General features: G+C 37.1%; 1 protein-coding gene across 1 annotated transcript in view; it reads left to right on the top strand.

Annotated features, from left to right (window-relative positions):
* FAM135B (family with sequence similarity 135 member B) overlaps nt 1-21,197 on the top strand; it is a 201,622-nt gene extending 180,425 nt beyond the window's left edge. Inside the window, exons 14-20 of the mRNA XM_036401048.2 lie at nt 330-496; nt 1,761-1,852; nt 4,017-4,114; nt 4,443-4,594; nt 5,387-5,497; nt 7,976-8,089; nt 9,868-21,197. Coding sequence (XP_036256941.1) covers nt 330-496; nt 1,761-1,852; nt 4,017-4,114; nt 4,443-4,594; nt 5,387-5,497; nt 7,976-8,089; nt 9,868-10,073 — 940 coding nt within the window. The 3' untranslated portion in view covers nt 10,074-21,197. The remainder of the gene's footprint in view (nt 1-329; nt 497-1,760; nt 1,853-4,016; nt 4,115-4,442; nt 4,595-5,386; nt 5,498-7,975; nt 8,090-9,867) is intronic.
* Nucleotides 21,198-22,695: the final 1,498 nt, after the last annotated feature.

Genomic DNA, 22,695 nt, shown 5'->3' with positions numbered 1-22,695 from the left:
AGGCAAAATTGTTAATTCTGTACCTCAGTCTCATTTTATGAGCTACCAGAATATTATTTTTTGCTACTCTTTCATTCCTTTGGCAAGTGTGAGTTGCTAATGCATTATGCATTTTATTTTTTTCCCTTTATGTAGACAAATTACAAAGAAATGGAGTTTATTCCCTTCATTCTGACTTCTCTCAGACTTAATAGATGAGAAATTGCATCCAGGTCTCTACTTGAAAGTTGAAAACATAATTTCTCACAAAGACAAGCCTCCTCATTTCTAGTTTGAAGGTTTGTTGCTGACCACCCAGTTCTATTGTGATTAACTAATGTATTCTCCAGTTTTTATCAGGCCAAAGAAAAATTTAAAAAAGAAATGAAGATTGAAGGATTTCTGTACAGTGACTTATCTGTACTAGCTTCTGATATCCCATATTTTCCACCAGAGGAAGAGGAAGAAAATTTGGAAGATGGAATTCACCTGGTTGTCTGTGTCCATGGATTGGATGGTAAGGCCAGGAAAAATTGCTATTTGTAAGTCATTTTAGTGTAAATACAAGAAAAGGACAGATGTTCAGCAAATATGAAAGAATGGAGAATTTAAGTATTTGTATTAGCTAGGTATTTATTCCTTATTATGCTATTTGGCCCACTGTAATAAAGGATCTATGAGAATATTAAATATTGCTGCTAATGTATGGGGTCCTGCTACCTGTTTTTGTTTTTGTTGGTTTTTTTGTTTTTGTTGTTGTTGTTTTTTTGTTGTTGTTTTGTTTTTTTTTTTTTAACAGCAATTTACACCAAAGCACATCAGTCCTCCTGTGAATAGGAGGAGTGCATTGCAGTAACTCCTTGTCTTTCCACAGATGCTTGATTTTTTTGCAGCATGTCCCCAGGAGGGAAATGTTATTTAAACCCCCAAAACACTGTTATAGATTAGATAGTGGCTGACTTTATAAAGTGAGAGAATAAAAATCATTCTTCACTGCAGAGCAAGCGGATCTTGGAATTTTTTACGTATATGCTTTCTAAGCAGGAAACAGTTATGTTAAATGTGAACTTTCTCTCGACAAATTATTGATATCAATTAGAAAGGTGTAGATATTAACACTGAAACTACGGAGAAAAAGTGGTAGAGGCTCTGATATTCAAAAAAAACAAAACAAACAAACAAAAAAAAGAAAAACAAACACTGGCTTGTGCCAGGACTGTTTGCCATTTAGTATCTCAGTAGCAGGAATGCCCTTCTCATTAGGTAGTGGTACCTTCTTCACCTATAAAAGATTTCAGAAGACTTTGGAATTTTCTAATACAGAATGAGGCATCTCTCAAAATATAGGAGTCTGATAGTATTTGAGCACCACCTGTAATTGTGAATACATGAGATGGGCCACCCTGCATCTGAAGGTACAGTCCTGTAGCCCAGCACAGCTATTGAGGTGTCCCCGGGGAATCTCACCTGAGCTTGTTGTCTTTTTGTCTTACCTCTGCTGTTCAGCAAATAGAGGACAGATTTATTCTGGACCTGATCTTTGCCCTTTCTAACCCACTATTTATGCAGTCCCCCACAGCAGCAGGTGAGGTCCAGCCCACCGGGGCAGGCTGTGGGATTTCCTGTTCTCTTGCAGTTTCAATGCATCATCCTGAGGTGTGATAATGTTCTTAACAACACTTAGCAAGAGCTCCGTGGTGTCAAGTTTACTGTGTTAAATTGACTCTATATTGGTTATTTTTCTGTTGAATTGCATCTTATAAAATGTCATTTCTTCCTAGGTAACAGTGCAGATCTGCGGCTGGTAAAGACTTTTATTGAACTGGGACTTCCTGGTGGAAAACTGGACTTCCTAATGTCTGAAAGAAATCAGGTAGTACAGAGCTAATTCCTGTCTTCCTTTCAATTGCTGAAATAGTGCCTTCAGCAAAAGCCTTTTCACCAGCTGAGTGAAACAAAATCCCTGGGGAATTCAGGGAGTTTTATGTAGTATTTAGTGCAAAGGCTTGGTTCTATTCCTGTCTAATTTGATAGGGTGTTCAAACCTATTGGAAAATATTCCTGGCATTAAAGTCAAAGGCAATGACATTAGCAGTAATAGGACTAGACCTTAGAGGAAGAAAATGGATTTATCCTGCCAGTTTGCAAACTTGGCAGCCTGGTGTCTCTGCAGCACAGCACCAACAGAAAGCAGCAAGTTTAGTGGTGCTAAATTCTCTGGAAGATGTGGAATATCCAGCAGGTGTTGTCAGCTCCCTTTGCTTCTCCAGCCATTGTTTCTCCTGTTGCAGTGTTTGTTGGGATTTATTTCCTTGAATGATAAAGAAATGTCTTCCAGAAAAATTGATTGCTGGTCTAGGCAGAGAAACAGAAATGAATCCTGTGCTTTGCTTGGCAGTGGAGCCATATTTATGACCAAAGGCCTAACTTTATGCACAAGATAAGGATTTCCATTGTGCAGTCAGAAACATTATTCTGATTTATGAGTACCTGAGAAACCTGAGTTAAAACTTTCTAACCTTGTTTGTTCAAAAGCTTTAATATTTTGAAGTGGCTGGTTGGTGTACATGTGTGAACTTGCCACTTCCAGCGCACAGCTCTGTCAGCAGCAGACCTGGACAGTGAATGTAAGCAAGGTGAAAATAGTCAGGAGACCACTTCACACTTCCATCAAGGCCTCTTCCAAAAGAAGAGAATTTTTTCAGAGAATGAAACATCTTACAACATTTGGATTTATCCAGAGTCCATAATGGAAACTATTTAGAGATCTTATTGTCTGGGAAAGTGGGGAAGTTTTCACAGCACTGGAAGTGGAACCTGGGTGGCTTGATGGCTATTTTAATGTTGTAAAGCATCTCAGCACTGTTTTTCCCTTCTCTGAGAACCACACTAAAAATGACCCAAGAAATCAGTCATGTAGCTGGTTTGCTTTATAGAGGAAAATTCAAATCACTTTTTTAGGCATTTATTTTTGATGTGTTTGACAAGATCAGTCAGGCTGAAATGATAATAAAGAATGGAGATATAATCAGGTGAAATATGACACTTGATATATTTTGGTTATGATTAACATTCAGGCTGATATTCTTGCACTTTTAAACAACATGAAAGGTTTGGGATAATGAGCCTAGGAGGAAATCATAAATTATCAATGCAGACAAAACAAACAGGCAGAAGGTTACTGGACTCTTTTTAGTTTATGAGAACATTTATTTTAAGTCTGTACTGCAAAGTGAATATCGACATGTTTTCCTGTGCAAGAGCTGCAATTAGCAAGATGAGTTGTGTCACAAAAGCATTAATTACTCATATGTTTCAAAAGTATTAATTACTCATATCTTTACTCTGAATAGCTGTTCCAACATTTGATGATTGTTTTGTGGCATCTCATTAGTTAGGAATTTGATTTAGAGTCCTGTTGGATTGCCAAATTACAAAGTTCTGAATAAGATCTGCCTGTAATTGTATAGACTGGAAATATATTGCTTGTTTTATTGTCTCACAACTGGCTGTACTGTTGCAAGCAACAAATTATTCGTCTGTCTCTAGCACTCATTCTCTTACTGATGACTGTTGAATAACAAACACACAGCATTTGATTGAGATGGCCAAATAATTTTGTGATGACATCCTTAGCATCAGCATAACCCTCATGTCAACATATAATCCTGGAAAGTATTTTATTGCAGTAATCTGTGGAATCCTTAAGGCCAAAAGCTTTTCTGTCATGTGCAGACCTTGGTATCTAGAGCAGCTGAGAATTAGCAGCTCTCACCAGTGTCAAGTCAGGCTGCTTTAGCATCATGCTTATGATTCTGGAATCACTCAGCAACCTCTCTGAAGTTCTCTGAAGGAGAACTTCAATTTAAAAGAGGACCTGAAGACTGAGAAAAATCTCCCTTCTTCCCCCTTGAGCATGTAAAAAGAAAATTTACACCGGTTGTTACATTTCTGCTTGAATTTGACTTTAAAAATAACATCAGTCTGCAATAAGTGTAATATATTTTAATTCATGAACTCATTTAATTTTTTAACAGACTGATACTTTTGCTGATTTTGATACAATGACTGACCGATTATTGGATGAAATTATTCAGCATATCCAGTTGTACAACCTCTCCATATCCCGAATAAGGTAAGCTTTATTAGATAACAAACAGTGTGTAACTGTTTGAATTACATGAGCAACATCCAGTGAAATTAGCTTTTCCTAAAATGCTCTGTGTCAAAAGCCATTGAACCAGTGATATTAATTTTTACATTCTTATAGATGAGAATGAAAGAGAAAGATTCTTATGAAAGAGAATCTTGTAGGCTGAAAAAATCATTAAATGATAACTAAAGGATCTTATTGAAAGTCCTGACAGAGTCCTCCCTCGAGAGCCATTTGTGCCATCTTTGTGTTTATTTCAAACGAAACACAGATGGGTTTCCTATTAATGTAATTCTTTCTTTCCCAACAGTTTTATTGGACATTCCCTTGGTAACGTCATTATTCGATCTGTACTAACTCGCCCCAGGTTTCGCTATTACCTCAACAAGTTACACACCTTCCTGTCCCTCTCTGGGCCTCACCTGGGAACCCTTTACAACAACAGCACTTTGGTTAGTACAGGTAAGAGTTGATGGGAGATGTTTGACAGGCTCTGGTTCACAGCAGTTTGAATGAGAGGGCAACAACTGGAGGGAGGAATTTATTGTAGCATGACTTGTACCTTGAAGTTGGGGAAAATATTTGCTGAAGACTTCAAACTTCAGAAAAAAAATTGCAATTTCAATATCTACAAGGTCCATCACATTGCTCACTGGAAAGCTCAGGGGTGTGCAGCAGTGAGAGATGAACCTTAGTTTCCACTTAGTCTCCCACTTCTCCTCTGCTGCAAATAAAGAGAGGCATCTCCACGGCTGAAAACGAGACATTATAATGGAAATGGAATGTCCCACATTTCAGTCTTCCTGAGTATTTTTCTGACTACCATGAGACAACCACACAATCATAGAATGGTTTGGGTTGGAAGGGACCTTAAAGATCATCTAGTTCCACCTCTGCTATGAGCAGGGACATCTTCAATTAGATCAGTTTGCCTCAAGCCTTGTTCAACCTGACCTTGATTATTTCCAGGGATGAGACATTTACCACCACTCTTGGAAACCTTTTCCAGTGTCTCACCACCCTCATTGTAAAGAATTTCTTCCTTAGATGTGGCCTAAATCTACCCTCTTTTAGTTTAAAACTGTTGCCTCTATCCTGTGAGACCCTTAGACTTTTCTCCCTGTTAATTAGGACTGTAAGAACAAACAAGACTTCTAGAAAATTACAGTGCTATTCTTACTATAGGCACATGTCTTTAACTCTCCTGCTTGATGATTTACAAAGGATAAAACTATGTGCCAATTTTAATTCCAGGTCTATGGCTAATGCAGAAGTTAAAAAAGTCAGGGTCGCTTTTGCAGCTGACCTTCAGGGACAACGCAGACCTACGCAAGTGTTTCCTCTATCAGCTCAGCCAAAAAACGGGTGAGTGGAGCTTGATGAGCCTTGCAAATGCCAAGAGCTATTCCATGGGCTTGTGCTGGATTGTCCTATTCTCCAGGGAGCAAAGGAAATCTGCATTTTGCTAATGATCTTTCTTTAAACATCCTTTTTAGAAGGGCTGCCTTGTCTAAAATCTAATATCGATTTCATCTGTGCATTTTTTTCTGTGAAAGTTATCAGATAACATATTTGCCAAACTGTTAGCGTTAAATAAGACCTTCGTGCTGTAGTAAACATGCACCTGAGTTTATATTCTTTGAGGAAGAAACATCATTTTTGACAGGCCATCATTCCTTAATTTATGCTATGAGATGAAAACCATTTTTCCTTTTTTATTATTTTTTTTGTAAGTTTAACATCTCTTGTCTCTAGGAAATATGACTCTGTGAGATGAAGAGCAAATTTTATTCATGTCTGTACTGACACTTCTGTACTAGAGAGAGAGATGTATGTCCTCACACTAGAAAAATGATGTCTGAATAGAGAATCTTTTTTCCTATTCTTTAGTCTGTCATGAATAAATTAAATAAATCAGGTGTTTCTTGAGAAAAGAATGCAAGCGTGACCCTTCTGTTGAAGCAATTGTTTTCTTTTTAAGAGTTATTTTTAATATTGAGTGTGAGCAAACTGGTGCTAAGTAGGTAGTGACAAGGTCACTACTTGAAGTTTAATTCTTTTCTCATACTTTTGTACACTGCTAATAGGAAACGAAGACTATGTTAATATGAATAGAACATCTAAATCTCACAGATATGCTACATAATCAATGACAGGAAGTCAATGTAAATTGCTGTTATTTGAATTTTCCCTTTGATTCCCTAGTTCTTATTTCCATTGAATACAGTTGATGGCTGCTTTACTACTGTCATGTTAAAATAAAATTGGGTCTACACAAAAAGCTCATATTTTAACTTCCCAAGCAATGGATTCTCAAGCATGTGTAGTGGGTCAAAGCAATTTGCTGCTTGTTAGCTTGGTAGACTGAGATATAAGAAGCTATAAATGCAGGTGTTGTCCTTGAAAATGGAGAAAGCAGAAATTTAAATGCAGAGAGAGTTGTCTGTAAAGTCAGAATCACCTCAGTAGATGCTTAGGCAAAATCTCCAAAGATATGGACATGTCCATAGGTGAATGTATGAGCTGGAATACTGAGTCAATAGAGAGAGGTCCCTACCCTGGCACCCTGCTCCCAAAAGAAGTGGGGAGAACCTACAGAGAGAGAAATACCAGAAGCAGTTTTGTACCTACATTGCCAGATGACTCTTTAAGCCTCCACCAATTTCTGACTTTCTTATTGAAGTAGAAGTCCCTGCTACCTTTCAATCTCTTTAACAAATGTTCTTCATGCTTGTTGTGAAAATAAAAACCAAAACAAAACCCACAATAAAATATCCTTCCCTGTTGAACCTCTTCACATAAGGTTTTAGTTATGGTAGCACTCACTGGGGATTCTCCTATCTTTCACTTCAGACCGAAGTTACAGACTCAGTTGGTTTGACTGCACAAGAAGAAAATTATAAGCACCTTAAGACAGGTTTTGGAAAGGCAGCCAGCAGGACTTTTCATTGTGGTGGTGATGGTCAGATTTTCTATCAAAGTCTGGAAATCATAGTTGTGGAATCATAGAGACATGAATGGGCCTTCAAGATCATCTGGCTCCAATCCCCTGCAACGGGCAGGGACTTCTTCCACTAGACCAGGCAGCTAAAAGCCCCATCCAGCCTGGCTCTGGTTCTGGACCACTTTCCCATAAGAGAGAGGGAAAGATGAAGGCCAAACCCACAGCTCTTCTGTGTTCAGGATATTCTCTGAACAAGTAGGTTACGTCATCAGTATCCATTTTCTTGCTTTTCTGTTAAATGTGGGTGATGGAGAACTCAAGTGACCATAGACAGGTCAAGCAGCAGGAGCTCATCAGTGGCCCCATTAGCTCCAGGGAAGAGGCAGAATTTGGGGTTTTCAGTTGATGTACCAGCAGTGTGGATTTGTCGGGTGACTGCTGCATGCAGGGACTGGATGGACTGTAAGATTCATTCAACACCAATGTAACAGTATGATATTATAGCAATTCTTTTTCTTCTCTCTCTCTCTATTTTGTTTGAGAATTTTGCTAATTTATGGTGTTATTTTTGAACTTGATCCTGTTTAGAGGTATAAATATTTGCAAGAATAAGGTTTTAATAAAAATATTTGTTTACAGACAGTTCTTACTTTTCCTTGTTAACTTACAATTAGCATGTGTGAGTGTTGATAAGTAACAAATAGTTCACAGAAGCAACAGAAATGTGTTGAAGGTCTTATGAATATTTCTAATATTCTGTTGCATGTTTTAATAATTATAATCTATTTAGCACTGTAGGTTCTCAAAAGCCTTTGAAGATGAAATAATCATGCTGACAATGTTTTATTTTTCATCACTGTGCTTAATTGTGATTAATGTATTTAATATGTTTGCCACAGGTCTTCAGTATTTTAAAAATGTTGTGTTAGTGGCCTCACCCCAAGATAGATACGTACCATTTCATTCAGCAAGAATAGAAATGTGCAAAAATGCACTTAAGGACAGACACACAGGTATGTTTAAGTTCTTTTATATATTCCCAAGGCTGTTGAAGAATTGCATTTCTGTGCAACTGAGGTCATTACATTAGAAAGGTTTTTCATCAACATGATGAAAACTCAAATGTTTATTTGATAAGCAAGAAAGTGTTCGTTTCCCACAGGAAATTACTGAAATCAATAAAAGAAGCTTTACAAGAAGCTCTTTTCCTGATGAAAACAAATTTCAATCAGGTCATAATCAAAGGTTTCTTACTGCTTCCTCCCCTTCCCTCTAATTTTATTTTTAAAATGATAATAGAACTAGCTCTTGACAATGTTTTTCTGTAGTCTACTGATTTACTTGTACTGTTTCCCCTTCTTTTTCACATAATGAAATCTTTCTCAACACATCCAAAGTAAGAAGGGTTTCCCTTTCTTTTTAATAGTGTTTAAATGACTGCAAGATAATTTAAGGGACAGATCTAAAATCATATTTTTCATAATAAAATCTGTAAAACACATCAGGACTCACACCACCAGAGGTCCTCTTATGATCTCAGGCTGTGTGTATTGCTTTTGTTATTAGCAGTCTTGTTCATTTATAAAATGTTTCATGGCCTCAGTTTGATGCCACATCCAGGAATAATGTTCAGTGCAATTTCATACCCATTTCACATACGTGATTACTTAGAAATGGAGGTATTCTCTGGAAGCAGAAAGAGACACACAGGCCCAATAATCAGCATGGTTGCCTTCACACCTCTTACTTAAATGACAGCTCTTTCTACCTCCCTCAGACATGAATTAAAAGGAAATTCTTCAACTCACCTACAGTGGTTGTTCCTTGGGTACATATTTATCTAGTAGGAGGCAGATCATTACATTTATCAATACATCAGATCATTTATCTGCAAATGTTTCCTGAGCCATTGTTTCTGCCCCTATAAAGACATCAACTATCTCTAAATTATGCCTTTCCTACATTAGAATCACCAGAGAAATCCAAATGGACTTGTGTCATGCCAAAACCTCTCACATTTGAATCCATAGGCAGTGTGAGTCCAACCCCACTCCCTTAAATGAAGCATGAGCATTTTCTTCACTGACAGAGGAAACACTGGCTGAGGATGTCCCAGGCTCATGCTAAGCAGCTTCAGCAGATCCCTCCTCGTGGCCAGTGCCTCCATTAGATGAGCACTGTAGGAATGTGCCCTCTCTTGATGGAGTGATAAAACAATCCTTTGTCTCCTAAAAAGGAAAAAAAGCCCAGAAGTTTCTTTCCTCAATTATGTAAAAAGACACCTCATAGGACCTTGGGGACTTCACCTCAATCTTAAGGATAGCTAATTGGACAGAAGCCAAAAAGTCCAGCCTAAGCAATTTACTAGAAAAAGAAGAGAACAAAGATACTAATCAATTTTGTGGGGTGTTTTGCCAGGAGCAAGAACCTCTTCCACTTGGCTTGGGTTTTCTGTGTAAAGAGTTTTGTTATTTTGCCTTTTATTAAAACTTTTCTGTTTCCAACACTACCACAGAAGCCATCCTGCCAATTTTATACCTTCTAAGGTAGCTGAGCTATCTTGGGTGTGATATAAATCTCCAAGAGCTTATAAACCTAGATCAAAGAAACCATATATCAGAGCACTACTCTGGTACCTGGCAAATCTTTGAACTGGACTGCTGTCTCTTACATTTATTTTTGGCCTTGCTTCCATTTCCTTCTCACTGAGACTGTAATTAAATGACACTGGAAGAAAAGAGAGGGTCTGGGAGCTTTGGCATGTAGTTGTGATATCTCAACCCTTTTTCAGGTCCTGTTTACGCAGAAATGATCAACAACCTGCTCCAGCCTTTGATTGGGGCCAAGGACTGCACGTTGATCAGACACAACGTGTTTCACGCTCTGCCTAACACCGCCAACACGTTGATAGGCCGGGCTGCCCACATTGCCGTGCTGGACTCCGAGCTTTTCCTGGAGAAGTTTTTCCTCGTGGCAGGACTCAACTACTTCAAATAGTGCCTGAAGTATGGGGTAACAGAGGCCAACCTTTCCATTGGGTGGAGGAGACTTCCTTAGCCAACAGAGTGCAATTTTAGAAATGAGATCAGGTGGGACTTTCAAACTTTCCATTTCCATTTCTCTTTCAGAGAATAAAGTGCTATGGCTTTAAGGCATTCAAGCTTCCAAGTATTGGTGCTTTTGGAAGAAATAAATATTCCTCTTCAGTTTCTATGTTTTTTGTCCACATAAAGACATGAGCCGCTTCTGAAGTACAGAATCAGAATAAGAAGGTTAATTCTCTAAATCTTATTGGACCAATATAATTCCCATTTCTTCTGAATATTAAACCATGAACTTGTCTGTCATTTATTTACTACTAATTTATGTATTAACAAAGCTCTACATTTGTAGCACTTTTGGGGTAGTTAACACACAAGGAAACAAGTGTATGTGAACTCAGGTAAAAACCTTCTTTGTGATGAACTGAAAAGTCTGAAAACCATTTATGAAAGTTTCAGTCTTTCTGTTTGATGGAAGAAAATATCTGGATGGTTCCATTACTGGTAAAAATTTGTAACATACAAATTGTACATTCAAATAATGGAAAGGAGTAAAATATTTTACATAGAATGAACAAATATTGATATTTGTCTTTAAAAAGAAGCCCCAACTGTAGTTTGGGAAGAATTTAATTTGTGTTACAAGCTGCCAAACCAAGAGGACTATATTGGATTACTTGTAAAATATCAGTGGGATCTGTTAACATTTCTTCTGTTTACGTTTATAGAAGATCATAACTGACTGTGTTACAATTCTAAAGTTAAAATTTTTATGTTTGCGTTTGTATCTAAGTCCATTTGTTCCAACAATTTTCTTTGGTTTTTTTTTAATTTATTATGCTGATACCGAATTCAAAGTCTAGCCAGTTATACCCTTGAAAACCCCAAATATTTGTAAAAATAAAGGCTGGAGATATAGAATGGTAAGGATTGTGGAAAGCTTTAAAAATATAAGAATGTCTTAAGATCCTCTGCAATACTCTCTACATGCTTTGTTAATGCCCATTTGCAGTGCTGTATACTGGTCCTAATTATTATATGGTTACAGCTAGTTGAACTATTTAAAACTTTATTCATGCAATGATATCTAGGTTGTTTTTAAGAGTTTTGAAAAAGAACATATTTCCCAATTTTTAATTTTTTCATTAAATTTACAGTAGGATTTTTATCACAAAGCTATCAGATTTAAAGTGACAAATTTCAATAACTTTCTGCACATTTTCATAACATTTTCATGAATTTTCAATGTCACAGGAGTTTTTTGAAAAAAGAGAAAGTGAATAATTCTTCAGAATTATTTTTGTTTAGAAGGCAGGCAATTTTTTAAAGCAAATACAATTTGTTTAAAAATGAAAATGAACAAGTCTCCATATATTCTAGCAATGACTATAAAAAAATTACACAGTTGGGTTTAGGTGTCAAGGCTCCCATCAGTAAACTAAGATCAAGATGGTGGGGATTTGTGAAATAAGAGAATACAAAATGAAAACAAAATACATCACAGCCACAGGGAAATATTTGTAGTTGCAAAAAGTAAAACTAATTTTTTGTCAAAAGAAAAAAAACTGAAAACCACAAAATTAGTTCAAGAAAAGTTTCTGCTGGTAAAGGAAAAAGGCTGGCTTGATAACTGATGCATGTATTTAAAATAGGAAGGAGAAAGAAGGTAAATACCAAAAGGTGAGACTAAAACACCTGAAAAGAAGTATTACACATAAAAACCTTGTGCCCTCATAGAGGCAGAAATTCTATGGGAACAATTCCACGGTGTGATTCAATGTTGACAAGTTTCTTAAACAATACCTCATTACTTGAATTAAATGGGTACATACTTTATGTCTCGCTCTCTCTCTCTTTCTCTCTTTTTTTCCTTACAGATTGACTGTTAATTGTTAACAGTCAGTTTTACTCAGTTAACAAATGAATTCTATCAGGAAACCTGTGGTTTCCACTTCTTGTTTGAGAATTCTTTCTCACTTTTCGGCCTCAGCAGTCTAGTGCCAGCTGCACGGACATATCACAACTTCTTCCTCAGTAAATTGTCTACAAAATTTTAAATATAATGGGACATGGAGGTGGAGCTATTATATAGTGCAGCCCTTTTGAGCCAGGAGCAGTACTCCTATATGGAAAAACAGGAAAGAAAAGCAACTTCTAACCATAAGCAACCTCCAGTGTGCTGTATGAGGGTCTGGTCCACTTGTAGAAAATGATCATGAGTCTGCAAACTGAAAATTTTGAAAAACATTTAGAAAGAAGTGACTTTACCCTATGCCTGCTGTGTGAGTGTACACAGTCTATTCAAAGAAGTTTGCTTATTTCCAGGTCTCACTCACCAACTCTCACAGTCCTGAGTCTGAAAACAAAGCAGTGTAGCTGTTCTTGTACTCATATGGGAGTTCTTGCCTTGCCTTGTGCTTTGGACAGCATTCCCAGACTTCTGTTTGCATGACTGTGAGAGAATGGACATGGGGAAAGGTCTCTGCTTTGCTGCAAGAGGTGACGGGTCTTTCCAAGTTCACTTTGGTGTTCTGTACTCCTACCAGTGTTCTGACTGATGGATAAATATACCTAAAGGTGTCAGTGTTCCTATTCATATAGAATCCTTTGATGGCTCAGTCAGATTTCAGAGTTGGGGTTGGATTGTTTATAGACTTGGATCAGGTCCACATAACTTACATCTTGTGCAGTATGGAAGAAAGATCCTGTGGAACCTCAGAAAAATCTGGGAAGTATCATTCCTGTCAAATGAAAAGACACAGATTTTATCATCCTTGGCAGAACATTGTGGGATATATTGGCAATAGTGGTCTAGTTGAGCTTCCATTTTAAGTTCTCAGAATAACCTCCCTCACTTTTTCTTCTTTTATTCTTTTTAATGGGACATTGACTCTAAGAACTATAAATCCACTCTATTTTATAGACAATATTGCAAAGAAATCTGCATTTTTATTATAATATAAATAATATCTAAGTTTTTGGACTTCATCAAAGTATAGTTTCAGATTTGTATTTACATGGAAACAAATATACAGCAAGAATTATTTTCATAAAAATTAGCAAAGTGCCCCGACAGCATCTTTGTTTCTGTAACAACCTTTGGAATTTCAATATATTGTCCTTTCACATAAAGCCTTTTAAAATACATTTAAGTACATTTGCAGTATTTCTGCAAGGATTTTCCCCACAGACTGCGCAAGTCCCTTTTGCCTTCCTCTATCTATGGGGGCAGGGCTTAAACTCTTCAGTGAAGGTCTCTGATTTTTCAGGACCTTGGACAGAGGGACAAACCTCGGGGGTTTTTTAATAGCTTGTCAATATTAGCGTCAGCTGTATTTGAAGTGAAACTCCCTTCGATTCTAAAGGATTCTTCAATTAAATAAAAAAATAAGCCCAGCATTCCAAAGTTTTTTTTAGCATCTAAAAAGCTTAAAACTAACAAGTAGGATCTCCACCAGATTAAGTGCATTTGGCTATTGAGGTTTTCCAGTGTCAGAGGGGAAGTGTGGGCTGTAGGCCAGATGAGCAAGTTCTCTGGGGAAAAGGTGATAGCCAATGTGTAGAAAAAGAGGAGCAGAGCCAGCAGATGTCAAGGCTTTGAAAGACAGAGACAAAGAGAGGGGGATGGAAGAAAGACAAGAAGTTCCTGAAGGAGACTAAAACATTTAAGAGGACTGAAATTTTAAAAGAATTTAAGAACTTGAAAACTGCATGGTTATAACAATTCAGTGGATATCTATAATTCTATGATCATGCCTTTATTAATAGCTGAATAAATTCTTCTCTGATATTCTGGGTTTCCTAGAGCCCATTTCTTCCCAATTTTAAAAGAATTTAATATCTTCTGGAATGGATTTTTTAAAGTACAGAAGGAGAGAAATTGCAGTATTGACTAAGTATGTGTAGATGAGGGACAGAATAGTAAGTTCTTCCTGCATCTGGGCTGAGGATTTTCAAGGAGTTGGTTTTCAATCTTGTGGAAAAAGAGAACCCCATCTCCTGAATCCTCTGGAATTTTTTCTTCTTGGAGAATTGTAGTACTTGTCCTGTTTAATTTCCTCACCTAATTTGTGCTTAAAAACTTGTTGCAAAATGAATTTATTCTACTAAAATAAGAGGCCTAATTTCTTATCTCTAATCAGTTAAGAGAGGTAGGTGCTATGGAAAATCTGCAGGGGTGATCCTGTTTTGTGCTTTGGTAGCATTTAGAGTTATTTATCTCCATTCCTTATGAAGGTAATTTATAACAGGACTCACTTTCTGAGTGTCTAAGATATCCACAGGAACTGGAGGGTCAGCATTTGTGGACTGGATTACTTCATTTTTTCATATGTGGGTGCAAGTTTTGACTGCACACCTTGACCAAAAGCAAGCATTTAAAATATGAATAAGGCTCTTTTAAAATCTATCAGGAAATAGGTCTTTTTCTGGCCTTCAATGAATGCTCATTTTCCCTTTAATGAAATTCAAAATTCGTTTTCAAAATCAGGTCTGTCCATTGACAATAGAGGGAATTGAAATTTTTTTATCTTTAAAGGATTATTTTCTAAAGACTTGAAACCTTAGCACAGAGCTTTGGAATTACCTACACAAATTCTGAGCACTATTTTACTTCAAAGCATTTCATAAATATCCACTGACCAATCCTCTTCACTGTTCCCTTGCAAGAAAAGAGCCACACTTGAGACAGAAAGCTATCACAAGACAATGTGAAAACTGGAAACTCAAAAAAAGTTTTCATTAGAATTTGTAGTTTTCTTTAGTGCTTTTTGCATGTAAAAGAAAAAAAAAAGGAAGTTCTCTTGCTTTCTACAACTGCATTGAAAATGAGAGTGGTGATGAAGGAGAACTTCTAATAACAAGGTTAGACACTTGTGAAGGCTTATGCAAATATCCCATGAAATTTAATATATAATGAGTAGTCATGGAGCATTTCTGAGGCAGTCTCAGCATGCCAATATGTGTCAGCCTAGCTGAATGATTATTTTCTTTGCAGACTTAAATTTCCATTTATAAATTATCATCAGAACAGCCTGACATATTTCACTCCAGCTGGTTATTTAGATGCTAAAGGTCATGTCCATAGATAACTCTTATGGAGTGCTTTTCTTTATTTCAGCACACATGCTCAGCAGTTTTGATAGTTAATGTTATCTAATTGACAGTTTCTAGCTAAATTTACACCCTCCTCCAAATTTTCAGTGTTTATTTAATCATTGAATTGTTTTCTAACTATAAACCAGAATAAATACAGGTCTGTTTGAGTTACTGTTCATCTTCTTTAATGCAGTTACTTTGTGGCTGTGGTATCACAGTCTCAGGACAAATAATTACTGAATTAAAAATTAGACCATTGATGTTTGGGTAATGAAATTCATAGTGGGTGGATTGATTGAGCTGCAGTTCATTCTCCTCTGGTTTGGTTTTGCCTTTGGGGTCAAACATAACCACTGCAAGGTTCTGCCCCTGGCTCTGTTCATGGTTCCCTTAATTTGCAATTCCTTTGAGATGCCTAAATTGCCCTTAACTACTGTTCTTTGTCCAGACATTCCCATATTTGCTTGGTCACCTTTCCATGACCTGATTGCATCTCTTTCATGTACTGTGAAGTCTGTGCTGACAGGGATTCACAAATATATCCAGCACTGCCATTCCATTTATCCAGGAGTGGGACATTGTGCTCACACATTCATTCCAGTCAATTTTCTCAATCCTTTATGAAGACTGCCATGCACCTATCCAGACGTGTTACAGATGACAGAATATCTTGTTTCAGAAGGAGCAGCTGGAAGTATCCCTGTATAATTCCTGTTCAAAGCAGGATTATCATGAACCTCATTGTAAGGTCAGCCATATATTTCTCTTGCTAGATATTAAAAACATCTGGTGATGGATATACTACAGCTACTCTGGAACACCTTCTCAAATGCTATATATCACTCCTAGGGAAAACAACCAAGCAAACAACAACAAAAAAATTAAAAAAAAATCCAATTTAAACTTTCTGAGCTGCAGCTTTTTCTGTTACCTTCTATTTTTATCCCACCTTTTTATTCCATGGAGTTTTTCTTGCTTCTGGTACAGCTGTAACTTCCTTTTCCATGCTTTCAGACAGCTCTTTGTCACTTGGTGTTTTTTGTGACAGGCTAGACAAGCCTAACTCAGTCTATGCTCAGAAGTTGTGTGTTAGACCCCCTCATTGTCGTGGTGATCTTTTGTTGGGCCCCCTCAAGTTTCTCACCTCTGAACTGGGTTTAAGAGGCACCAGGAACTGGCAAAATGCATTGCATGGCTGCTCTGCTGCAGACTGGTGCCTTTTTCCTGTTCAGGAGGGCCTCTGGCTGCTGGCACTCAGCACATCCTCTCCCTGTCTGAGGCTTTAATCCAAAGAGATGGAGCTGTTCTCCTGTTGCCACAACTGGAATCTTCCAGCCCCTCTGAATTAATTTTTACTTTGGGCACAGATATTGAGGGAGCCCAGTGTGACCAGGGCTGCTGATGTTTCTCCTCTGTTTTAGGAAGCCTGTGTAATACATCTGCACGTCCCCAAGAGAAATCCATGCACTGAATAGAAATGCTTATGAGAGGAGTTAATCAGTGTTAAACAGTTAGAATGCTTTAAATGCAGATGAGTCAGGCCTTCCCCTCATAGGACAAAAGCATAAAGAATAAATATGTATAAACTCATCTTATGCAAAAGGTCAGACTAAATTAACTTCTGCTACAACCTTGAAACTTGATTTCTTTGCTTTTGAAAATTCAATTCTCTACTTTCACCCAAAGTGCTGCTAAATGCTCTTATCTGAGTAGCAACCTAACCATGTCTTTCTGAAATGGATTTTCACACATACATATATATTCCATAAGTCCAATCTCTCCATGCTAATTGCATGGAGTTTCCTGTCTTCAAGTATCTTCTGCCTCTTCAAATGTGAAACTGTGATACAGTGAACTATTACTACAATCCACCATGCCTTCCAGTCTTTGAAAGATATCAGCTACAAACACAGACAAGTTATGCAAAAGAACAAAAAACCCCCTCTTCTCCACACGAAAGTCCAGTCTTAGGTAATTGTCTTTTATTTTGGAGTGGGTGGTCTGAATATTGTGATGGCCTTTCTTTTTTTATTCATCCTGTAAATTGGGTTATACTAAAAACAGCTTTTGGTGCTGAAAACTCCCATATTTCAAGCAACTAATTTAAGAAGTTTATCATTCCTTCCTGAAAGCATAAGTGCTATTAGGAATCTACCTGTTCCAGCACTTACTCTTTGCTGCTTTTATATGGATAAGACTATGTGCATCATTCCCAGCTGTGCAAAGAGGCCAAGGCATTTCTGATACTATTAAATATGCAGCTACATGCATGGGAAAGGCTGAGTGGGGATGTTTTTGATGTAAAATGAGTCATCACTTTCAGTAAAAATGCTGATATAAATATAGTTCTTGTATGTAATCTCTCCCATATGATGTGTACCCCAAATACGTATGTAAACAGAAGGTGTCTTTTCCCATAGGAGCTGTATGTTATTCCCATAAGAGGTGAACCTGTGTTCCCATTCACAGTGTATATATACCACAGCATACTTAGAAGGAAGCTGGTGGTGATCATTCAAACAGGTTTCTGTTGCTTTTGGGGACAGTTTACACTGGTTGTGCTCGAGAGCTTCTGTGAAAGAGCCATTTCTTGGCTTCATCCACATCCTGTGAAAGAACCATTTCTTGGCTTCATCCACCTCATTGGAGGAGACAGGTTGTTTTGTGCAGTGATTTGTCAACCTCTTGGCACACCATTAGCTGACAAAGCTTATCTAAGCAGCCCTGAGTTTGATGTGTGTTATCTACCACCCCCATGGTTTCTGTGGTCAATGCAACGTGTCAAACTGAGCTGCCCTGTCTCCTAAGACAGGAAGCCTGTCACCATCTCTTAATTTTCCTTGACATCCATCCTCTTCAACCAAGCATTCATTTTTTAAGCTGGTAGATCAATGATTTATCAGCTTTGCCACTCTTCTTACTATTTTTAGTCTTCTATATATTTGACGATGCTTCCAGTTTGGGAAATTAGCTATTTCCTTTTTCTGCAGTTAGAACTTCTCATGAAATATGAAGGAGATCAGTCAAGAAGTCTGGACAAGCCATGGTATTCCTTTGCCACTGCATGTCTGGGAAAAACCCCACACCACTGAAAACCCCTTAGTATTTGTAGAGTATCTTCTGTTCCTTTTTAAATGTGTTTGTTTTGCCAAGAAAAAACATGCACTGATGTTTTGTCCCATTCCTTTTTGGGTCTCCAGGTGAGTCTAAGTCTAGATATAGCTCTGACAGACTGAGGAGAAAGCAAAGATAAATCCTTATTCTGTCTAGGATGTGACAGGAATATACCGCACTGAGATGGTTGTAATGACAGAGAAATAAAAAAGAGCACCTTCCAAAATCCTATCCAATTCATCAAAATAAATCACTCCAGAATATTACTGGATTTTTGGTAAAAGTATCAGGTCAAAACACAGATCAGCATATTCCAAAACACAAAGTTCAGAAGTAAATTGAAAATTATGTTGATATTTTTCTACTTGGATTTGTCTCTAATAATAAGATTCCTTACAAGTAGAAGAGCTTAACCTAAAACTTGTTTCCTTGAACAATGAATCTATTTATTATTGTTTTAGACTCTGGAATTAATCATCTTTATAACTCCCCTAAAACATACTCCAGTTCTTTAAAAAAAGAAAAATCTGATCTTAAATCTCTTTCATTTATGCTTAGACAATTAGCCACAGCATCTGAGACAGCAGAAAATTAAACTTTCTCTATATACAGAATTACCTTTGATGAGCAATACAAGCCTTAAGTGGGAAAGACTTGTCTTTTAGGAGAGCTTGTTTCTTATTTAGAGGAAGTTTATGTTGATGAGTCTAATTTAGCCAATAAAGAAAGTTGGGGGAATTCTGTCCTCTTTCTTAGCCCTCTGTTCCATGCTGCAAATTCAGACACTTAAAATTAACCATTCTAGTTTGTGTTACAAACAAAACACATCTCTGAGACAGGTTTTGATTGATGTCTTATCTTTCCCTGTATGAAATGTACAAACACAGTTACTCTGGTTTTGACACTGGAACCATATTCTTGATTTAATGACACTTTCTTCAAAGTGTTTCAAAATTGTAGCTCTCAAAATCAGACTTTGACTTTTTAATAGTTAAAGTTAACAATGGTAGCAGAAGTAAGCATATTTTTACAGTATCTATTCAAATGGAACACCTTGGATTAATTGGAGCACTGCTGGATTAATTCCCAGCTCAATGGTAATACCTAAAATTGGAGTTTCACTGTTCCTCAACTGACATGTGAACTAGAATTCAACAGACAGGAGCAGAGTTCTGTGAAGATCCTAAGCCTGTGTTTCAGAGTTACCTTTTACTTCTTTATTAAATATTTAGAAAATACCTCTTGGAATTAAACCCTACTGTTTCCTGTAAATAATTAGCTCTGAAACTGGTTTTCTGTATGCACACTGTTACAATTTTTAGTTAACAAAGGCAAGGTATAAAATTTTTTGAATGAAATAATATGGATTGAGGTTTTTGAGATAAGCAACTGCCAAATAATATTGGGCTGAGTTTCAAATGAGTAATTTCAGCTTGAAGCATTTCAAATTTATGGGGTTTTTAATCATAAAAAAACTATACAAAATCAAGAGGTTGGTCCCTGAACTTGATAACCATTTGTACTCTTGCAAAGTGGATGTAAAATACTAGCATTGGATTCATGCCCATGTTTGTGCACACAGGCTGCAAAGCAAAGCATCAGAGATATATCCTTCTCCAAGTACTTCCTTTGGGGCTGATTGTTCAGGGCAAGCAATATGCATGATATAACCAGTGCATGTAACAGTAACTACAACATTCTGCAAATTTGAATTTATAAGTAAGGCTGAACTTTGCAGATGAGTAGTCTATGGTATTTTTAATTATAACCCTTTCTGTGTTTTGAATACAAGTACAGCCGATTCCATCATGTGACACTACAGTTTGGACTTTTAAATGAGACATTATTATATTTGATTGAGGCAGTTATGTTTCTCAAGAATTATTTCAAATCAGACAGAAGCAGCAATAATTAGAGGTTGAGAGCTTAGAAAATCTGTCTATTTTTTTAAGACACCAAGATTTACAACACATGCTCTGTCTGCCTCTGTCTAATTTACTTCCCTTTCCCTAATGAACATTTGTCAGCTGCCACACACTTCAATTTTCTTTAACTATGTCTGTCAAGATTTAGGTGAGACTTACATCAAAAAACCAAAACTAATCTCACTAAGTGGAAACATGTGAAGTTGAGTCAATTCTGTGATATTTTAAGGAAAATGGAAATGTAAATCAATTTTCTTGGAGTGTAGGTTCAGACTCAACAGCATTCACGAAGTCTTTATTAAAGGTCTGATCCTGAGAAATGCTGGTCAGATGCACTCTTGGTATAATGGACCAAATCTGCAAGTGGATTGACCTGGTGAAGAGCTTTTTACAGCCACAAGATCTTAACAAATGGCAACCAGCAGCATCCATGGCATCTCAAAGTCAGACCACCACAAGATAACAAATGTTCTGCGTTCTTTTTAAGGCCAATTTTCCAGTTGGTCAAATGTGTTTTAAAAGTAATGTCTTTTAAGACCAATGCAGACCTCTTCAAGGGATCAAGTCAATGGATTACTGTGGACAGATCCTTATAGGTTAAGGGAAAGGGCTTTTAATTTTTAAATCTACTACTTTGAATCATGACCATACAAAAAAGCTGAAGAAATCTGACATGGTCCCTTGTATAAATAAGATCATGAATGTAAAGCTTATGATGCCACTGTGAAATTTTAATGCTTATTTATTATGGTTATGATGAAACCTGTATAATAATAATATGATGATGATAATAATCATAATAATAATAATATAATAATAATGAATAGTCATCAGTGCCAATATGATTCTACTATTTTTCTACATATGCTTTATTGTGGCATTTTGTGTAGCTTGTGTTCTGTGTAAAGAAATGTCAATAAAATCTTTGCTTCCTTTTGTCTGTACTTTCTGTGGTTCTTGATTAGGAAATTCCCCAATCCCTTTTGTCCATGTAGCTCACGGCAAACATGAAGAGAGTGATAAAGAGAAGTAGAATACAAGATGCTCAATTGCAAGAAAATAGGTCAGCTATATGAAGGGCTGTGCTGGTGCTTTATCCCTGGAAATGTTCAAGGCCAGGCTGGCTGGGGCTTTAAGCAACACGGTCTAGTGGAATGTGTCTCTACCCATGGCAGGAAGATTGAGACAAGATGGTTTTAATGTCCCTTCCAACCCAAAATATTTTGTGATTCTATGCTTCAGACTGTCCTTCTGTTTGAAGAATGAAAACCATCTCTGACTTATTGAATACAGAATTATGAAGTAAAATAATCATGGTGTAAAAGACCTTGAACATGGAGTTCTTTTTGATCAGTGAAATAAATGAGACTTGAAACAAGGCCTTGAAACAGCAAAACCTTGAAGACAGAAAATCAGTAAATTCTAGGACATTTTGTAGGTGTTTTCATGTTCAATATTTAAGAACAAGTTTCAGGAATGTTATTCTTAAGTAGACTTGATTTCCTTTCCTCTGGCCCCATATATTGCAATTGAGAACTTCCTTACACTTGGCTGCACACTGTTACCAGGAAGTTATGGGAATTGGTGGGCTGGGGTTGGAGGGATTTGCTGTTTCTTCATGACTCCATGGCCATGTCTATACCAGTTAACCAAACAAGTAAAGGCATATTTCTACTTACCCTAGCCAAATAGACAAGGACTCTAGCCGTAAGTTCTGGTCTTAACTCACAATTTCCAGAAAAATTAATCTGTACTTTAAATTAGTCTCAGCTGTACATCAGCAACATGAGCATCTGTTTATCCTTCTATCAAGGATATATCCCTCTCTCTTTGTTTAATTTTTCTCCAGATATTTACCACTGTTGATGACATGGGTAGTGTAGTGTTAGATAATGGGATACAGCCCACGTTATCTAACTTGGGAATTGGAAAGGATGGAAGTGAAGCAGACCAGAGTCCAGTTCCATAAGTTTTCTGGTCCTAACTGCTGCTTTGTCCTCTTTCAGGAAATTCTTGAGGAAAAATAATTATTCAGAGTTGTCATCCCCAGAGACTCCAAAACACAGCAAATACATTGAGAAGTTGATGCTTAGAGAACCAGGGAGGGACTACAAAATTTAGGGCATTGCTGCCTTCCTGTTGCAAACTGATTAGCAGTCAGCAGGAGCTGTGTTGTTGTGTCTGTGTCTGTATAGATAGTTTTTTTCCTAACTCATTTCACAATCATATCAAATGGCAAAGGGGCCAGCAGCAGGGAGGGCATAATTAGTGCATTGGTTAAATGCATTTTCCTTTTGATTATAATTACATTCCACTCTCACCGGCTGAAAATGAATTGACCTCACCTTAATCCCAACAAGTTTTTTGTCCTCGAAACGTTACATCCAGGAGTTGGCATATTCTCTGTGATTTGGCAGAATGCCCCTCAAAGCAATCAGGATA

This window comes from Molothrus ater, chromosome 1 (genome assembly GCF_012460135.2).
Source record: "Molothrus ater isolate BHLD 08-10-18 breed brown headed cowbird chromosome 1, BPBGC_Mater_1.1, whole genome shotgun sequence".
Lineage (NCBI taxonomy): Eukaryota > Metazoa > Chordata > Aves > Passeriformes > Icteridae > Molothrus > Molothrus ater.
The sequence above is the reverse complement of the archived record's forward strand: the minus strand, read 5'-3'. Positions and strand labels throughout refer to the sequence as shown.